Genomic DNA, 18304 nt, shown 5'->3' with positions numbered 1-18304 from the left:
TAAACTCCAGTAAGAACCACTACTGAGAGCTATTGCCTTGATCTTATTTGTCTGAAATCAAAGATCAGTAGCGGTGAACAGAGAGCATCACTGGTGCCAGTGTAGTGTTTGGTCCTTATAAAAAAAAAAAAAAAAAAGGCAAGTCATCTTGTGTGCACCCAAGCACTGGACAAGAGGCTGGCTGCTGTTGTCCATTTAATATTTAGCCAGTCAATACTGTTTACTCCGAAAGTCGCTGTTGTGACCCGAGTGCGTGTCAACTTAGTTTGACTAGGTTTCCTTTTCAGAGACTTAACCTCCCTCTGCCATGCTGTAGTAGCTCTCACTGATAGTAAATGGGATTGCTGCTAATGGTTGTGGGACTACCTGCTTTATTTCCACCCTCAGGTGGTTCTCTGAGCTTCATCACTCTGTTCCAGTTTGCTTAGCTTCAGTCCTGGGGAGGAGATATAACAGCCTTCTGCTCTCCAGCCTCAGGGAACCCAGGATTTTCACAACTTTTTCACCCAGCAAAACAAACAGCTGAGCCATGTAGATAATCAGAGAGGATGGCAGCAGTTGAATCCTCAGGACATTAGAGATCTGGAGCAACTGGCAGACCAAGTTCCAGGTGAGAGAAGAAAGCATGGTGCACAACAGCTGATGAAAAAAAGGAGGAAGAGAATTGTCATGGCAATGATGTTTTCAAAAGAGGTTCAATTTTCAGTAGGATATAAATGATGTGAGACCGCGAGTGCTTGTTCCCTTCCCTCACCCACCCTAGGGTGACTATGAGTATTATGTCCTAGACGGGACAAGTTTAAACCCCAGTTCTTCAGACTGCTCTGTTCGCTTGTATGTGTGAACATACGTTCACTTGAACAACAACAATGAAAAAAATCTTACTGCACTGACTTGGTACTGCTTTGGTGGTGTTAGTGAGGTCAAAAATACTTTGACTTGAGATATTACTGATTCCATGCTAAAGCTCAGCTTCAGGGTGTGCTAGTCGAACAACTGCAGCAATTTAAGATGATACCAGCCCTTAGCTATTTCAGCCTAATAAAGGTTACTGCTCCAGCAAAGCTGGTCAAAGTAAGTGTGGGCAAATACCTCAGCTGCTGCAATTCAAAAATCCAAGCAATGTAAATGAGTAGACAGGACTGTGAATAGTGATAGTGGAGGCACAGACCAGCTTTCCCTTCTCAGCCCCTTCTGCAAAGCAACATACAGTCAAGGCACAGGGAAAGAGAAGACGCACGAGACACTAAGCTCTTCCACTGCTTCAAATATATCTTTTAGCATTTGTATAAAACCTAAGAGGATTAGGACTGCCGTGTTTGCAAAGAGACCTCTGGTTCAGCTCTTATCGAGCAACTGAAATACGCCTAATTTTTAGTCACATACTCCACTATAAGAAATCTGAAGCAGCTTTTAAAAATACATAATATCAGCCATACATACCAGGAGAGTTTCTGTATAAAGTTGAGCTAAACCTCTTATCTTAGAGGAATAGGTAGCCATTTTCACTGTTTCAAATTAATTTCTCAAGGACTTTTTAAATATGTATACGTATCTTCAAATATATATACACATACTTATACAATACACATATTTGGTAGCTATTCTGTACAATTTTGTGTTACCTTTACCCTGTCTACAACAGGAGTCATTCCAAATAGGGAAGACAGAAAAAAATACCTTGTTAGTCATTAACCAAGCAGAAACCAATCTCTTACTCAAGAGGCTGGGGAGTCAGGCAAAAGGGGGGGGGGGGGGAATCAGAGCTGAGGCACAAAAGCTGTAGAGATGCAAAGGGGTAGTCTAGTCATGCTACTCACCATCACGATGTTACAGAGATCGCTCTTCTCAATGTGGGAAGGTCTTATCTTCTGGCTCTGAGACCAGCTGTCTGAGACTGCAGCGAGAAGACTTTGGTTTTGGCTTTTTGGTTTTGAACTCAGATAAGCAGGCTGGGGCCTCAGTTTTCCCAGAGATCCACTGGATTCTGTCTCCTCTTGTGTTTCTATACTGGATGTGTCATTCTGGTTTTCCTCCTCTGTTGGTTCATCTTCAGATTTAGAGTCAGAATCAGGCTCATCAGAAGATTTTTGCTTTATTTCTTCTGCACTAGGCATCTGCACTAGAAAGAGGTTTAAAAAGAACACATAAAATACCTGTACATGACTTTTTCTCCCTAGCTGCAAGCCTTACATGCTAGAAGCTAGGCAAGATTCTTCTGAATGTTTTTCAGCTGAAATAAAGGATTTCCAACTAGGCAATAAGAGGCCTGTACAAATGTTTGATTTTAACCAATTAGCTCTTAATCAGCAACTATATTAAAGGAGGAGCTGGAACACACACTACTTCTTACTTGTGCCTGCTGTAAACTAGGATAAAATAAGTGGATAGGACTGAATTAGGAAGTTATTAAAAAGAGCACTGTTTTATTTTTCTCTCTTAAGAGTGATTGCAAAACACTTTAATGTTCTAATCCTGTAAACACACTAGTATGTAAAAAATTTAGTAGTGTGTCTAGTCTTATTGATTAAAATGGATTGTAGAGCATTTGTGGAAATCCTTGGAGGCCTGGTGCTAATAACAGTCGCTATAGGGCCAGAAATTGTGAAGGTAAATGCAGTAGATGTAACCTGAAAATCTCATTCAAGGCATCAAGGTATTCTGGAGTTACTCTGTCCAGGCAAAAAGCTGACACTCAACCTAAGTGTAAGTATGTGGCAGAGCTACCCTTTAGCTATGCAAAATAAATATTTTATTCTGCTCTTTAGGCATCAGCAGTAAGCCATGCCTGTGCTGCTCAGGGTAGCTTGTACAATTCTCACAACCTCTTACAACCTGTGCTTTTCAATTGCTACGCTCGGTTACCCACAAGAGTGCACTTGAGTGTGTGGAGGGAACATACTTTTCTACTGCAGCAAGCAGAGGCTGTTATGAGCATCAGCTGTGTGCGAAGCCTGCAAAATGGGAGCTGAAAGTAAAAAACTCTGCGTGCACACACATGCGGGACAGGAAAGGAGGGAGGAGCACAAGCCTCTGCTGTGGTGAGTACCTCCTGTTCCTCTGCTGTCTGGGGGTATCGTCTCAATTGTTGCTATTCCTATGGGATCTGTTGTAGGACTGGATACCACCTTATTAAGAACAGAGGGCACCAAACAGAAGTAAAAGCTTGCTGAAGTAAAACTTTGTTCTTATTTTCCTTCCTACAGCTGTTCTGCAAAGGCAGAATTGCTGCTTTTGAACTTACGATCGATTCCTCAGCTGGGATTGCTTATGCTCCAGGATTACAGCAAACTAGCAAGGCTTTATCCTCCTGAGTACATCAACAAGCCTATTATTAGCCTAAACCAAAGCCTGTTATTAGTTACTGACATGTTAGAATCACTGGTAGATCAGAAAGAGATGCAAAATACACAAATAAATGAAAACGTATGTCCTGCTTCCTTCAAAAATTTTCTATCAGCTTCAGCATTGATAAAAGAACCCCTTAACAGCTCCTTGGTAACATCCTCCCCCCCCCCCCCCCCCAAAAAAAAAAAAAGAGAAGTGTAAGAGAACTATAATGCCTGACTTTTAAAGTGTACAAAATTAGAGGGTTAGGTTTGCTTTCTGGGGATTTTTTATATAAATTTACAAAAATTACTTGTCTGTCTTAAATTAAATTACCTCTGAGAAAAAGGGAGAGGGTAAGGAAGAACAGCTGGCGGTAGCTTGTCTTCTTACAAGCATTTTTAACAGAAAAGCATAATAATTTGAGTTTGGTTTTCCATATGCTACCAACAGTACTAAAAAACCCTTTAGTTTCCTTCTGTGACAAGTGGCATTAGCCTAAAAATAGCTACCTTTAAAGATGAAGCTAATAGATAAAGCCTCTATGCAGGAGCATTTTATCTGATCAACTGCAGAACTTACCTTCATTAAGTAGAAGCTGTAGCCAGATAATCATTATGATCAACAGCATTACAAATGGCAAACAAAACCAGAAGAAAAGAAGAGGAAAGGTCAGATCATTCACCAAAGGAACCAGAGGATACTTCATTGCTTGCTTCAGGTTACGCTAAGTTTAGAACAGCTTGCCTGCTCCGCTTTACTACCTACCTTTTAACAACTCTCATTGCAGCACTGTGTTAATCACAAGAAGACGGCTGATGTACTCAGCATGGGTGGCAAAAGGGACGGCCCTGTGCTATGCAGGGAGGGAGTAATAAGGATTAAATACGGGATAAGAACAACCGAGAGAACTTCTGATTTGATGCTCCTTCCTTCGGCTGCTATTTAAAGGGTAAATACAAGTTAGGAAGCTTTCAAGGCTTGTGTTAAAACAATAGTTAAAGGTATGTTTATGTCCTCAGAGGCAGGGGAGATAACCAAGCGCTTCAGCCACTTCGAAACTGGGTAACCAAGGTTGCTTTTGAGAAATCAGTAAAACAGAATCAAGCCTGCAGAGATGTGTAGAGGATGACTAGCTAAAAATTACTTCTCCCAGGCCCTTTTATTTGACATGGAGCACAAATATGTCCCATATTAACATGGACTCTATTTTTAGCCTACTCTCTGTTTCCATCTATTAGTTAATCCATTAGGAAAATAAACCTTTGTATTTTAATTGCTTTTCTATCTCCCTTGCCTTCAAGAAAGGCAAGCTAGCATGTTTCATAGGATACGTGTCTGTAAATGTATTGCTTAATAGTAAAGGAGTTCAGTAGCGATCAAAGTAGGAACAGATATGTGACTTCGGTAACTTGATATTCATCACACTGTGTGTTTCTCCTTCAATAAAATAAAACCATTATCTACCGCTTACCTCACAGGGGGTTGTTTGACTAAATTGTTTGTTTGTGTAGGTCTCAGTAAACCTGAGAAGAGAGCAGCTATGTAAGTGCACATCATGAATGATTGCATGCATTTAACGTTCTGCTTGTGTGCACGTGTTTGTTTTTATGTAGTAACAGCCCCTTGAAATGAGCCTTTTAATCCCAAGATCTAAATGGACTTTGCAAATTCTTTCTAATTCACGTTAATAACACCGCTGTGTGATTAAAAAAAGCAATTATCCCTACATTGTGCATTGGGTAAACAAGTGAGAAAAGCCATTAATGACCCGAGTTTCAAGGATGCTAGCTATTTGCAGTCCCCTTTCACGCAGCGGGGGTTGCAGGTTGGCGGCATTTCTGAAAATCGGGCTTAGTGGTTTGTCTACAAATGCAGTGACGAGGGTGACGGACGGGAGCGTGGCGGGGCCAGGATCCAGAAGCTGCGCGCCCTTCAGTTTTCATGGTGAAGTGTTTCTCTCAGTCACGTCTCTGGGCCCTCCCGGGGCCCAGCGGCGAGGTTTGCCGAGCAGGCCCGACCTTCCCTCGGCAGGACGGCTCCCCCCCTGCGTGCCCGCCTCCCCGGCGCGGGGCACGGGTCCGGCGGACGCCCGTGGAAAGGCGAGGAGGTCTCGGCCGGGGCTGGCACCCTTTTTTCGGCAGGGAGGTGCGCACGCCGAGGGCTGACGAGGCCTCGGGGAAGCACGCGCTGGGTACGCGACCTCCCGGGGCGGTCTGGCACGGGCCAGGGCCGCGGGTTTTCACTTCCACGCGGATCACAGGCACCGGGGAGGACTCAAGGTCCGCGCGTAACCCGGAGGGGCAGGGGGCGAGGGTGTCCCAGCGTGAAAGGGGAGCTGCGGGGGGTACAGGCCCCCCACCCCCGCGGCCCGGTCGCGGCTGAGGGCCGCCAGCCGGCGCCGCCCCTCGCTCCGCCGCGGACCCGGAACGCGTGTGGGTGCCCGCGTTCCCGGCCGGAGGGAGCCGGGGCGGGCGCAAGATGGCGGCGGCCTCGCGGGTGTTCGCCTTCCGCGACGCGCGCTGGGCCCCCGACCCGGTGCTGGAGCCGAGCGCGGCCGTGCGGACGCCGCAGCCGGTGCCGCTGGTGATCGACAACGGCTCCTTCCAGACGCGGGCGGGCTGGGCCTCCGCCGACCCCGCCGTGCCCGCCGAGCCCCTGCTGCGGTTCCGCTCGCTGGCGGCGCGCAGCCGCGGGGCCCGCGGCGGGGCCGGCGCCGAGACGCAGGTGGGCAACGACCTGGGGAGCCCCGAGCCGCTGCGCTGGCTGCTCCGCTCGCCCTTCGACCGCAACGTGCCCGTCCAGCTGGAGCTGCAGGAGCTGCTCCTCGACCACGTCTTCCAGCGCCTCGGCGTGGCCTCGCAGGTACCGCCGGGCGGGGAGGGGGGGGACGCCGGGCCGGGGCGAGGCCCAGCAGCCGCCGGTGAAACCAGGCCCGGCCCTGTGGGGGGCTTGGGTGGAGAGAGAGGTTGTGCCGGGGTGCGCGGTGGGAACGGGGGGGTCCGGCATCGCCCTGGCTGTCCGGGGACGTTGTGTTGTCCCCCTCCTTACAGATACTCACGGCCCGGGTGGACGGGCCCTGAGCAACCTGCTGTGGTGACCCTTGCCGGGCCAGGTGCTCCCCAGGGGTGTCTTTTGAACCCCGCTATCCTCTTAATTTCTTTGTAGTTTTGTGGTAAAACGAAAGCGGGAGGATACAACTGCAGGGCAAGAGGTTTGGACTGCAGCATCTTGCCAGGCTGTGGCCAAGAACCAGCATCCGGGATTAGTTTTTCAGAAGGACATTGAACACTATTAGTTTTGTGTAGTAGTAGTAGTGCTCGTTGACTACTTGTTTTATATACCCAACTGAGCTGAGAGTTGCTCCTCAGACCATGAAGCCTTTTGCTTCATGACACCACCAGTTTGAAAGCTTCACCTGCTGCTGAACTAAACTTCCACCAGTTTTCACTCGCACTTCACCTCTTCATTGCATAGATTTTGGTTACTTAGATTTTTTAATAATTTGTATATGCTTTTAAAAATCTATTCTCCTCCACCATTAGGAGTGTATTCTTTGGTTGAATTAACATTGGAAGCCCTGCTGTTGACAAGACTTCTTTTTTACCCCCTTAAGCACGAGATATAACTTAACTTACATGATTAAGAGCCTGCATATAAAGTGCTTTCTCATTGCTGTTTTGGAGGAGTTCTTGCTGATGTTCAAAAGAAGAAGCAAGGAGAAGTATCCCTGGATTTTCCCTTCATATCTTTATTATTTTTCTTTTCTCTTGTCTCTTACAGGGTTGTGTTGATCATCCAGTTGTTTTGACAGAAGCGGTGTGCAATCCTCTGTATTCAAGACAAATGATGTCAGAGCTCCTCTTCGAATGTTATCAAGTGCCGAAAGTGTCCTATGGCGTAGATAGCTTGTACAGTTTTTACCACAACAGAAGGCAGAACTGGCCCTGCAGTGGTTTGGTAATATCTTCAGGTTATCAGTGTACGCACATTTTGCCAGTCTTAGAAGGCAGGTGAGTTCTTGGTGTCTTAAGAACGCTGCCGCCTCCCTTTGTCAGTCGTTGACTTTTCAGTGATGCAAATACCCATTCCTCTAGCATTCAGTATTCCAGCTCCTGCAGTATAAGCTCTTACCAGGTCTTAATTTATACTGACGAGTTAAAACTAGGTCTGCAGATTTTGCTAAGTTCTGTTGAATTTTGAATTGAAGAAGCAGTGTTGTCCTTGTACATATTGTATTTTTAGTTACTATTCACGCATAGATCTGTACTTTCAAAAGGAGAAGGGGCTATCTGCCCCAAGTAAGATCAGGCATTAAAAAACATACGTTAGGTTTTAAAGCAGCTTTGGGACAAAAGAAAGTGCTCTGTGAGATTTCTGCAGTTCTTGAGGCTTTTATCATTCTGATTATGCTGCTATGTTGCTCTACTCTTTTTTTTTTTTTTTTTTTTAATCCTTACTGCAGGAAATGGCTTTATTATATCTGGTAGATGCTTCAAATTTTCGAGGGTTACACCTGGCCAACTGTGAAATGTTAACAGAGGTTAAAGGAACTACTTTTAGCTCCACTAACCATCGCTTCCTTTCTTAAAATAGAAAATTTCCTTGCTGTAGCCAAAATTATTTAATGTTTGATTTCTTTTAAAGCGGAACAGAGCCTTTCAGAAAGTATCTGCAATAAACAAAGCAGCGATGATGCTTGTTGTCTGAGAAAAGCAGGCGTGTTAGATTCTCTGGTAACTGAATCTTGAAATACTTGTCTGTGAATATTCATCTGTCTACTTGACCATATCAGAAATTAAATAATACTAGGGAAAGTAGGAGGTCTGTTTTATGCTGAACTTGTGGATCTCTCCAGTCTCAGTTGTGTCTCTTTGCATTTTCAGGTTGGATGCTAAACACTGCAAACGTATTAATCTTGGAGGGTGTCAAGCAGCTGTATATCTCCAACGCCTCCTTCAGCTGAAATACCCAGGACATTTTGCTGCCATCACGCTCAGTCGCATGGAGGAAATACTGCATGAGCATAGCTACATTGCAGAGGACTATATAGAAGGTAAAACCAGCTGTAATTTACCACTAGATAGTGTTCATCCAGACTTAGTTTTGTCCTGTATATCCCTTGTTCTCAAGTTGGCTGGGATTCTGGCAGAAATACTCTACTACTATTTTGCTTTCTTTATAGCTGTCTTCCTGCTGATCTACCTCATGGGAAATGCTTGACAACAGTTTCGAATTTAACATTAAGATAGAAACAAAATTAAATTACAAAAAAAAGAATCTGTATTAGCACAAATTTCTCTGTGAACAAAAATTTGGATTATTTCAGAGGAAAAGAATTTAAAATGAGTTTATTTTATTAGTTACTTTATACTTCCAACAAAACATTAAATTGGTTAGGATGATTTCTGCATCTGGCCGTGTTTCTTACCTGCTTTAAGGTTTCCAAAATTGCAGAGGACACTTCTCATGACTTCTTGTGAATTAAAGAAGTTTTAAAATTTCCGTGGTAAATGTCATCTTAAGTAGTGGCTGAAGAAAAGTGTTTTCTTAAATTTGTCACTTATGAAAGAGCCTGCAGGAGTCCTTAGAAATGTGTGAGAACTCTCCCTTACCTCGGGAAGGGAGAAGAGATGTTAGTGTGCATGTCCCACTTCTTAGTACTTCGTGTTTCCTGCATGCTGGAGATCAGAGCACGAAGAATCGTGTGCACCGAGTATGTGACTGGAAGGTGGTGCTCTGAGGGGGTAGCTAAATATGGGGGCAGCTGCCAAGAGGTGACAGAATCCTAGGCTGGGCCATTGTTGCCTTCTTTCTTCTAAGTCTGAACTTAGCATGGAGTGCGTACAGCATATGAATCATCGTTTTCAGCCTGGCAAAACAGTTATTTTGCTTTCAAAACATTCAGAGCTGCAGAAGTGGCGGTCTCCAGAGTACTATGAGAACAACATGCACAAGATGCAGCTGCCTTTCTCTAACAAACTGCTGGGAAGCACTCTGACATCAGAGGAAAAGCAGGAGAGGCGGCAGCAGCAATTACGTCGACTTCAAGAACTCAATGCACGTCGTCGAGAAGAGAAGCTGCAACTTGACCAAGAGAGGCTGGACAGGTTACTCTATGTACAGGTAATCAAGGCAAAGTTTTCTGTGTGATCTTTTGGGAGGAGGGCACGCTGCCCTTGGAGCTTTATCAGAAGGTCATGCATCACTGTAAAGAAGCTACGACCGTCCTGTGTGTTTTCTGATAGGATCTTTTTAAAGTTACTTGCAAGTTAAAAGGGAGAGATTATTGATGCAGAGGATGCTTCCAGGTTCTGAACCGTACTTCTTTTGTGAAATATTTTGAATGCTGCGGAAGCATGCACATCATAATACCTATAATGAAAGCAAAGTGTCTGTACACGCACAGTTGACAGATAGTTGATTACCCTGTATGATTCATCACAGCTAACTCTGATCTGTCTGTAGGAACTTTTAGAAGATGGTCAAATGGATCAATTCCACAAAGCTTTGGTGGAGCTGAACATGGACTCTGCAGAAGAACTTCAGTCTTACATCAACAAATTGAGTCTGTCTGTTGAACAAACGAAGCAGAAAATCCTACAGGCAGAAGTCAATATTGAAGTAGATGTTGTGGACAGCAAGCCAGAGGTATCATGTTTTCACCAAGTTAATCCTCTTCTTATCTCTGAGAGAATTAATTTTCTATGCTTGAAAATGTGCCCCTTCAGACTTTTATTGATGAACTAAGCTTTTCCTTTAACACACTCCAACTCATTGTTAGTTTGGTAACTGCTTCTCTCTTTTCCAGCTTTCCTTTGCAGCTACAGACAGTGACAGTTTTAATTTTATAGAGTATGCCTGAAATCAGTAACCCTTCTTGTGCTGTTCTGCACTGTGCTCTGGGACATATAGCTTGATTCCATATAGTTCTAAGCATAATCTCTAGGCTTCTTGACAGTAGTTGAAGTATACAGTTATACGAAATCAGTAAGTTTCCTTAAAAGTTTCTTGCACTTCTTAAAGAAGTTTGGAGAAAAAGAAAATAGCCCTAGCGTGTCAGAGAAGGTATCACTGAAGATACTACTGCTTCCCTTTGTACTTGCTCCTGGCAGTGTATGACAGCCACTATCCTTACTTAAGGTTGACCTGCTTAGAGGGTTGTAAATGCAGCAGCTAACATAATGATTTTGTTCATACTTTAAACCAACCTCTGACTCTGCTTTTGCATTAATTTTGGTGAAATAAGTGGGCCTGGTATGTTAAAGATTTTTTTTTTTTCTTTCAGTGTCTGACAATTAAATGGCATGGAGTTTTAAGTACTTAAATCTCAAGTGGTTATAATCCTAAGACAACCACTCTTTAAATGTCTCTAGCCTTGTATTAAAGATACAGAAGAATCTATCAAGCTTTTTGTTAAAAACAGTATTTGTTCTCCTTTCTGTTCTTCCCTTTCAGGTGCAGAGAACTTTGTGGTAAACAACTAACCTTTGCCTTCATTTTGGCTATCTTTTTTTGGTGCAATTAAGCAGCATGTTCTATTCTGTTTACTTAACAATGAAAGGTTAAATGCTACACTTGGTTGTTGGAGTTGTGTTGAAGATAAGAAGCTTATTTGCTTTGCCGGACTAACACAGGCCCAGCACATAGCAGCTGCTTCTAAGAGATGGTCTAAGGCTGTTCATGCATTTACTTGAAATTGTCTTTCAAGTCACATAAGATAGAGCTTTTTCAGTTATATCAGTCTTTGCTCAGGAAAAGGTAGAGAAAAACAGAAAATTGAAGCATAGAGGAGAGCGGTGCCAGCTATAGGAGTTCTTGTGTCTTATATGGAACTTGAGATGTAGCCAAAACTCGCAGGTGAGCTGGTATCTTCTTGGTTACGTTTTGCCTATCCTTAACAGGAGAGTTTGTGTAAGAATCAGAATGACTGCGTTTGAGCAAAACAGAGGTAGATCGTGGGCTTACCGCTGTGGTAAAGAAACTTCCTGCCTTCTGTCAAAAGAAAATGTTATGGAAAGAGATAATTGAAAGACTGTCAGCTCCTTGTAATTTTGCCCAGTGGTTGTGCCTAAGTTCCAACATGTCTGTTTTGGATCCCGTGCTCCTTCTCTTTACGAGGTGTAATCTCAGACCTCGGAATGAATCGGCAAGCCTTTTTGATTGGTCTGTGCTTTGTGAGAGAGCCTACAATTATCACCGAAACCATTTGTGAAGATAGGCCATCCCTCTGCGGCCCTGTAAAGGAGACTAAAAGCTAATTATGTTGTCCTGGGGTCTGTGCCAACTCTTCAGCAGAGTTCTATGTTTCTTTCTGTTGCTACGTTTAAGACAAAAAGAAATGGATTTTAAAAAGCCTAAGGAGACTACCGTTCGTTTGCTCTAACAATGAACAGTGCTTAAACTTCAGTTTGAGTAATGGCTTGGTTTTTAAGTGGACCTAAGCTAGATACTTCAGAATGTTTAAATGATCTGGTTTTATCTCGTCCTGGTATTGCTTGCTAGATGTTGCAACAAGTGTTTCAAGTTTAAAATAACAAAAACATCCGTAGCAACAAAATCCCAAAGGTAACATTGTAACACAAAAATAAAGGTGATAATTAAAATGCTGCTCCTACTTCATAACAGTGATGTACTCTAGGATTTTGAGTGATGCTTTTCATTAGGAAGGGGCTTTGGGAGCACCTTCACATCTATGTAAAATATAAGGGCTTTTGGTATATCCCATGTGCAAACGCTAGGCGGTTGAAACTGTCAAAAATTGTGTGGCAGCTTTGTAGCTAGCAAATATTTGTTTTCCAGTCCCACACAAGCAAGGCAGGGGATTTAATGGTAATTATAGAGTAGTTAGAGGTGCTGGGAGCGCACCAAGCTTTAACCAATTTAAAAAGCTATTTTAATAAGTTTTAGTATGTTGTTATATTTAGGACATGGCTGGCTAGGATCCTGGCAGTCAGTCTGTTGACTAAAGCCTTTAATTTCCGAGGTGGCATCATGATAAATTTATTGAAAAGTGTTTGATTTTTATACTTTGAGTGAATATCTGTCTTAACTCCTGTTTTCTAGGTTGTTCACCATTTTGATTTTTGTCTTCAGTGCTGGAGAAGAGCATATTCAGTTTCAGGCATGTTAAAAAGTTGAGATTTGAGGGAATCGGGGTTGAATTTTTCAAATGTGTTACCAGAACTGAAGTCATATGTGCTTAGCACGCCTGAGCTAACTTACCTTAATATACCTTCTCTGTTTCCAGACTCCCGATTTGGATCCATTAGGCAGTGAACAGTCACTGGAGGATGTGGAAAGTATTAATGAGTTTGAACCTTTATTTGCTGAGGAGCAGCCTGAGGTTGAGAAGCCTGTTGCTGCCGTGCAGGTTTGATTTCTATATCTACACCTCGTGCCAGAGGTTGCTGCCTCCTGGTTGTCTAGCTAGTCTGCTAACATTTCTCCAAATGCAAACATTGTTTGCCTGCTCTTGGAAGAGATACTTAAACTATCTGAACAGGACATTAAGAGAGGAGAAGGCCTTGCAATCTTAGCTGATGCGGGCTCACTCTGCAGGCAGTGCCTGTTGTAGCAGTGCCATGTTATTAAGGGGGAAAAAAAGTCCTGCTCAAGTTTTTTTGTGTGTGATCCATAGCCCAGTATCGCATCCCAGTGGACACAGCTTTCAACTTGTGAGGTTGAGCCTTAGGATTGAGTGGCACCAAACAGAATAAAGTATAGGAAAAGTCCAGCTTCCTGGACTTTTGGAACCTTTTACAGCATGGCCCTTTCCCTGTGAGAGCATTACAATCTGTTTTTTGTACAGAATTGTTTGGAAACTTTGCTTATTCTAGAATATTACTATTCTTTAACATAATTTCCCGCTACTTTTCAATCTCATCTTTTTAAAGCCCGTGTTTAACCTGGCAGAGTACCACCAGCTTTTCCTTGGCACTGAAAGAATCAGGGCTCCAGAGATTGTCTTCCAGCCCTCCCTGATAGGAGAAGACCAGGCTGGTATAGCAGAAACCATGCAATATGTCCTTGAGAGGTGAGTTTACAAAGCTGCTTGGCACGTACTTCAAATCAGCTAGTCTTGTTTTGATAGCAGCTTTTGCAGTACTGGTTCCTTAATAGTAATATGAGAAAATATGTTTGAGTAGTTCATTTTGGTGGGGTTGAGCATTGCAGGTTAGACATGTCTTCCTGTTCTGAAAGCCACGTGTAACTCTGTTTGTCTTAAGTCAGTGGTCTCCAAACTTTTTTGATGCATTACCCCATCAGTAAAAAGTTTTTGAGCACACACCTCCAATATATGTATATTTATAAATTACATACAGGTACTACTGAACTAGTATGTTATGTACATTTTAAAACATACACAAAAATAGAAATTAAAATAGGATGAAATAAAGGTGAAATAAACAGTATATTTAAATAAACAGTATATTTATTTATTTATTAATGGTACCAAAAAATCTTCTTCCTGCACCCCAGTGGATTGTCTTGCATACACCCTACTTTGGAGACCCACGCTCCAACTTGTTATAGAGGGAAACAACAAACCCTTTGTTGTGGTTTAACCTCAGTCGGCAACTGAGCACCACCCAGCCGCTCGCTCACTCCCCTCCCCCCCACAGTGGGATGGGGGAGAGAATTGGAAGAGCACAAGTGAGAAAAACTCGTGGGTTGAGATAAAAACAGTTTAATAATTGAAATAAAATAATAGTAATACACAAAAGCAAGTGATGCACAGTGCAGTTGCTCACCACTCGCTGACGGATGCCCAGCCAGTCCCCGAGCAGCGGCCCCCCCGGCCAGCTTTCCCCAGTTTATGTACTGAGCATGACGTCCCATGGTATGGAATGTCCCTCTGGCCAGTTTGGCTGTGCCCCCTCCCAGCTTCTTGTGCACCTCCAGCCTTCTCAGTCGGTAGAGCATGAGAAGCTGAAAAGTCCTTGACTAATGTAAGCACTACTTAACAACAACTAAAACATCGGTGTGTTATCAACATTGTTCTTGTCCTAAATCCAAAACACAGCACTGTACCAGCTACTAGGAAGGAAATTAACTCTATCCCTGCCGAAACCAGGACACCCTTGTAAATATCCATCCCTTGAAACAACGAACTGGCAGTCTCTGTTTTCGCGAGACCAAAATCAGGGATGACATTTTTAAGTTATGATACAGGCACGCTTGCTCGACAGCTATTTCCAGACAACTTGAACTGTATGAACATACGGGATTGCATTTTCTGAAATGTAAGAATTGCAGCTCTACTGAGTTGTTGATTTGTGGGGTACAGTGCACAGCGTGCTTTAAGGATTTTCTTATGCCACCCCCTGAATTTCCAGAAAACAAATGAACACAGGTTTTCATGCTAGGGAAGTGAAGGAAGTTTCTCAAAGTGAATCCTGAAGACAAGGTATCACCCCATAGCTGTTCAGTTCATAGGGAGAGATGTCCTTGAGAAAGACTGAAGTTTTTTGTTCCTTGTAGGTATCCAAAGGAGCAACAAGCTATTCTTGTCCAGAATGTTTTTCTCACTGGTGGAAATACAATGTACCCTGGGCTGAAAGCCAGAGTCCAGAAGGAACTCCTCGAAATGAGGCCGTTCCAGTCGTCTTTTCAGGTACATGTATTGACATGATGGTTCCGTGAACAGTTCGTTCATCAATGCTCAAAAGTAATGCAGGCTGGGAGAGGTACAGAGCGGGGGTACTTGGAGCATGGGAATGGAGAGTGGTTTATAAGACACTGAAAACAGCTGTTTTGACCTGAGAAAATGAAGGTTAAGCAAAGATACCGTTGCTCTAAGACATTAGGGAGAGTAGGGTAGATGCCTTGGAAAAAGAAAACCTGCTTCAGCTAAAGGACCATGCACACACAAGCATGTTGGGCTGGAAATTCGCAGATTGATTTCTTAGGATTGGGACAGTTACTATCTGAACAAGCAACCTTTGTTAGGAGTAGTTGCTGGGAAAAACTGTGCTCACTTCAAAACTAAGTTACATGTTCAATTTGTTATGTGTAATGACTGTCTGGGATAGCAGCAAAAGAGATTCAGTGAGTATCTTACAAACCTGTGGTCCCTTGCTACGTTTTTAGTAACAAGCACAGCACAAGCTGGGCAAGTCCCAGTGCTTGCCATGCGTTTTGTAAGGAGACTTGCAAGACTCTCCCTTGCTGTTCTGAAACCACCTTGTGTTCCCAAATCTACTAACTTCTTGAACAGAAAATCAGGTTATAAACTGGGGAGAGGAAAAAAAAAATCAGTGCAAATATAATCTTGTGATTCCACAACCCTTGTTTTGTACAGTTATTGCACGTAGCTTGAGCCAGGTGTGACTGACAAACTTAGTTACAGCCATATACTTGGTAGTTTTAGGAAGGATATTGCTTGCTAAGTTTTGAGTGTGTAACTTGTGTCTATAGGAAGAAAACGCGCACGTTTTCTTCTGCTTTTAATGTCGCTGCTTGTAACTGAATAAGAGCTTCCTTCTTCCCATTAAAATATGGTCTGTAGTGTGGTCCTATCAGAAATCTGTCACATCACAGATATCGCACATGGGATTTACGTGGTGTTTAGTCTAGCAAGCCCATAGCTGAACCAGGAAAGCAGTTCATGCTACAGTAATAGGAATAATTTAAATGGAAGTATGAATCTACACCAGTGGAAAGAGTACGTGTGGTCCTTTCCCACATACAGCGATTTCTTAGCCTGCGGTATTGCTCCCTGCTACTTCAAGCAGGGAGGAAGTTTTGCTGGAGCACTTGATACTTGTTTTGCAGTACCACCAACTCTTCCAGCATTGGCTTCCAGCTGTGAGGGCTGTTGGTTGTGAATGTGATACACCCAGGTGCTTTCTCAACCTGTAGAACCACAGTAGGCTCATGGAGAATTGATCTCAAGGTGAAAACACACTTCAAACCCATTCCTAACATTACTGTTCCCCAGAGGCACTGAATAATCAGCTCAAACTTGGGAAATTCAGTGGGTTTTGTCATATACTACTGTAATCAGGGTAAAAAGGGCTTTTCTCTCCTGTGTTGAATTGACGTCCTTGTTCTGTTTTCGTTCCATCCAGGTTCACCTTGCTTCCAGTCCTGTTTTAGATGCCTGGTATGGGGCTAGGGATTGGGCAGTGGAATACATGACCCGTGAGGAAGGCTGGATAACCAGAAAAGACTATGAAGAAAAAGGGGGAGAATACCTCAAGGAACACTGTGCTTCAAATGTCTATGTTCCCATTCGCCTTCCAAAGCAGGCCCCACGGACAACAGAGGCATTAGCACCTAGCAGAGTGCTGACATCCAGCACAGGCAATCCTTGTGAGCAGGCGTAGCACCGCGCCTTCGTCACAGACCCTCGGATGGAGATAACAGTGCAGAGAAAAGAAGGGTTACTGGGCTGCAGTATGAGCTGTGCATGGAGTGCAGGCTTCAGCCTAGCCTTGCTGGCTGCTCAGAGAGCACTAAGCATCTCATCCAGTCACTTGAACGAGGAGGACAAGCCATGGTGGGGCGTCAGCTGGAATGGTCGTAGCACTTGCAACGCTTAGTGCTGCTCATGCATAGCACGGGAGTATGCATCAGCAAGGAGGAGCACAACAGAAGTGCATTCCAGAGAAAAATACCATCTTACAAAGTGTCATAGTAAGACTCAGGGGTTTTTGAGAGTATATGTTTTACAGCTTTTTTAAATTTAATTAAAATGTACTGGTTTTATACGGCTTTTATTGCATGATCCAGAGGCTGGGCTTGTACCAAGCGAGTCAGGCCAGCAGGCGTCCCCCTCGCTCGTCGCCACGAGCATTTGTCAGGGCGTGTTGGTCAGGACGCATCGTGCTGCTGGCGGTGGGAGGGGCTGATCTGTGTCTTTCCTCCTGAGGCCTCCTGCACTCGTGTCTTGTTCGATTTCGTTCCTGTTACACACTTTCTGCTAAACCACCACCGAATAAGCGGTGGGATTTCAGATACTTTCTTGCTTCATTTGTGTCAATAACATTGATGTCTTGGTTGAAACTGGAGACCTGGTCACATAACTGGTCACATAAAGCACTGTCCAGCTATAAAGACAGAACCCTCCATAAAGCGCGGTCCAGAAGGGCTGCCAAACCTTGTGCGGTCCTTAAGGGGTTTTACAAGAGTGGTGGCTGAGCAAGGCAGCTCTTGACTGATGGGACGCTTTTATCAAGTTGTTTTAGCAATAAAGCAAACTTTTTGCTTTACCGCTAACTTACGTGTTTCGGTGATTTGACCTCTTTAAAGAGTACAGCAATAAGGATGTATTTGATTGGTTGTACCCTGCTGAAAAATGCAGGTTTGCAGCCAGGCCCCTGTCATGCTGCACAACATACTGTAGCTTAAATTTGACTGGGGATTCAGTTGTCGCACTGAACAACTTGCTATTGCTTTCCCAAAAGAATAATCAATACTAAATGCTGAACTGAAACCTAAGCAGACTCCATCACTTTGGCAAAAGCTGTAAACTATGAGGCTGGAAAAGGTAAGACTATGGGGAAAATATCCAGACCATAACTGGTATAAAGACAGTGAAGAGGCGGTGGCTTACTGTCCCCAAGGGCTGCAGAGCATCAGGATAAGTTGTCATCTGGCAGAGTCAAAACAAAGGACACAAGGTGCTCGTTGGTGTTGAAGTAAGGAGTTTGTTGCCACAGGATGCGATACACACATTTCTGGATTCGAAAAGTATTTTTCAGATCTACGATTTAAAAAAAGAACCTGCTATCACACACGGAGGTCTCACCTGTGTGTAGGAAGTCCTGCAGTCGCGTATTCCTCGGCGAGCGTATGAGAGAAGTGGTGTTACGGACCTGTTCTCTTACACGGTTCCCGCGGCACCCAGCACTGGTCGCTCCCAGGTGGGATACAGGTCTTGGTGGACCTTTGGCGTGGTCCTAACAGGCTTGTTGGGCAGGGGGAGGAGGAGGAGAAGGGAGCTTGCTGCCTTCAGGTAGCCTCAGGTTTG

At 43.9% G+C, this 18304-nt stretch overlaps 1 protein-coding gene across 1 annotated transcript; it reads left to right on the top strand.

Annotated features, from left to right (window-relative positions):
- The first annotated feature begins 5808 nt into the window (after nt 1-5808).
- On the top strand, nt 5809-17550 carry ACTR5 (actin related protein 5). Its single transcript, XM_076352149.1, has 9 exons — nt 5809-6192; nt 7111-7340; nt 8214-8383; nt 9236-9453; nt 9796-9978; nt 12578-12700; nt 13224-13363; nt 14812-14944; nt 16401-17550. The coding sequence occupies exons 1-9, from the start codon at nt 5809-5811 to the stop codon at nt 16656-16658; spliced, it is 1839 nt and encodes a 612-aa protein (XP_076208264.1). The 3' UTR covers nt 16659-17550.
- The last annotated feature ends 754 nt before the right edge of the window (nt 17551-18304 follow it).

The sequence above is a fragment of the Aptenodytes patagonicus genome, chromosome 14, assembly GCF_965638725.1.
Source record: "Aptenodytes patagonicus chromosome 14, bAptPat1.pri.cur, whole genome shotgun sequence".
Taxonomy (NCBI): domain Eukaryota; kingdom Metazoa; phylum Chordata; class Aves; order Sphenisciformes; family Spheniscidae; genus Aptenodytes; species Aptenodytes patagonicus.
Note: the sequence above shows the minus strand (reverse complement) of the source record. Positions and strands in the feature narration are given on the sequence as shown.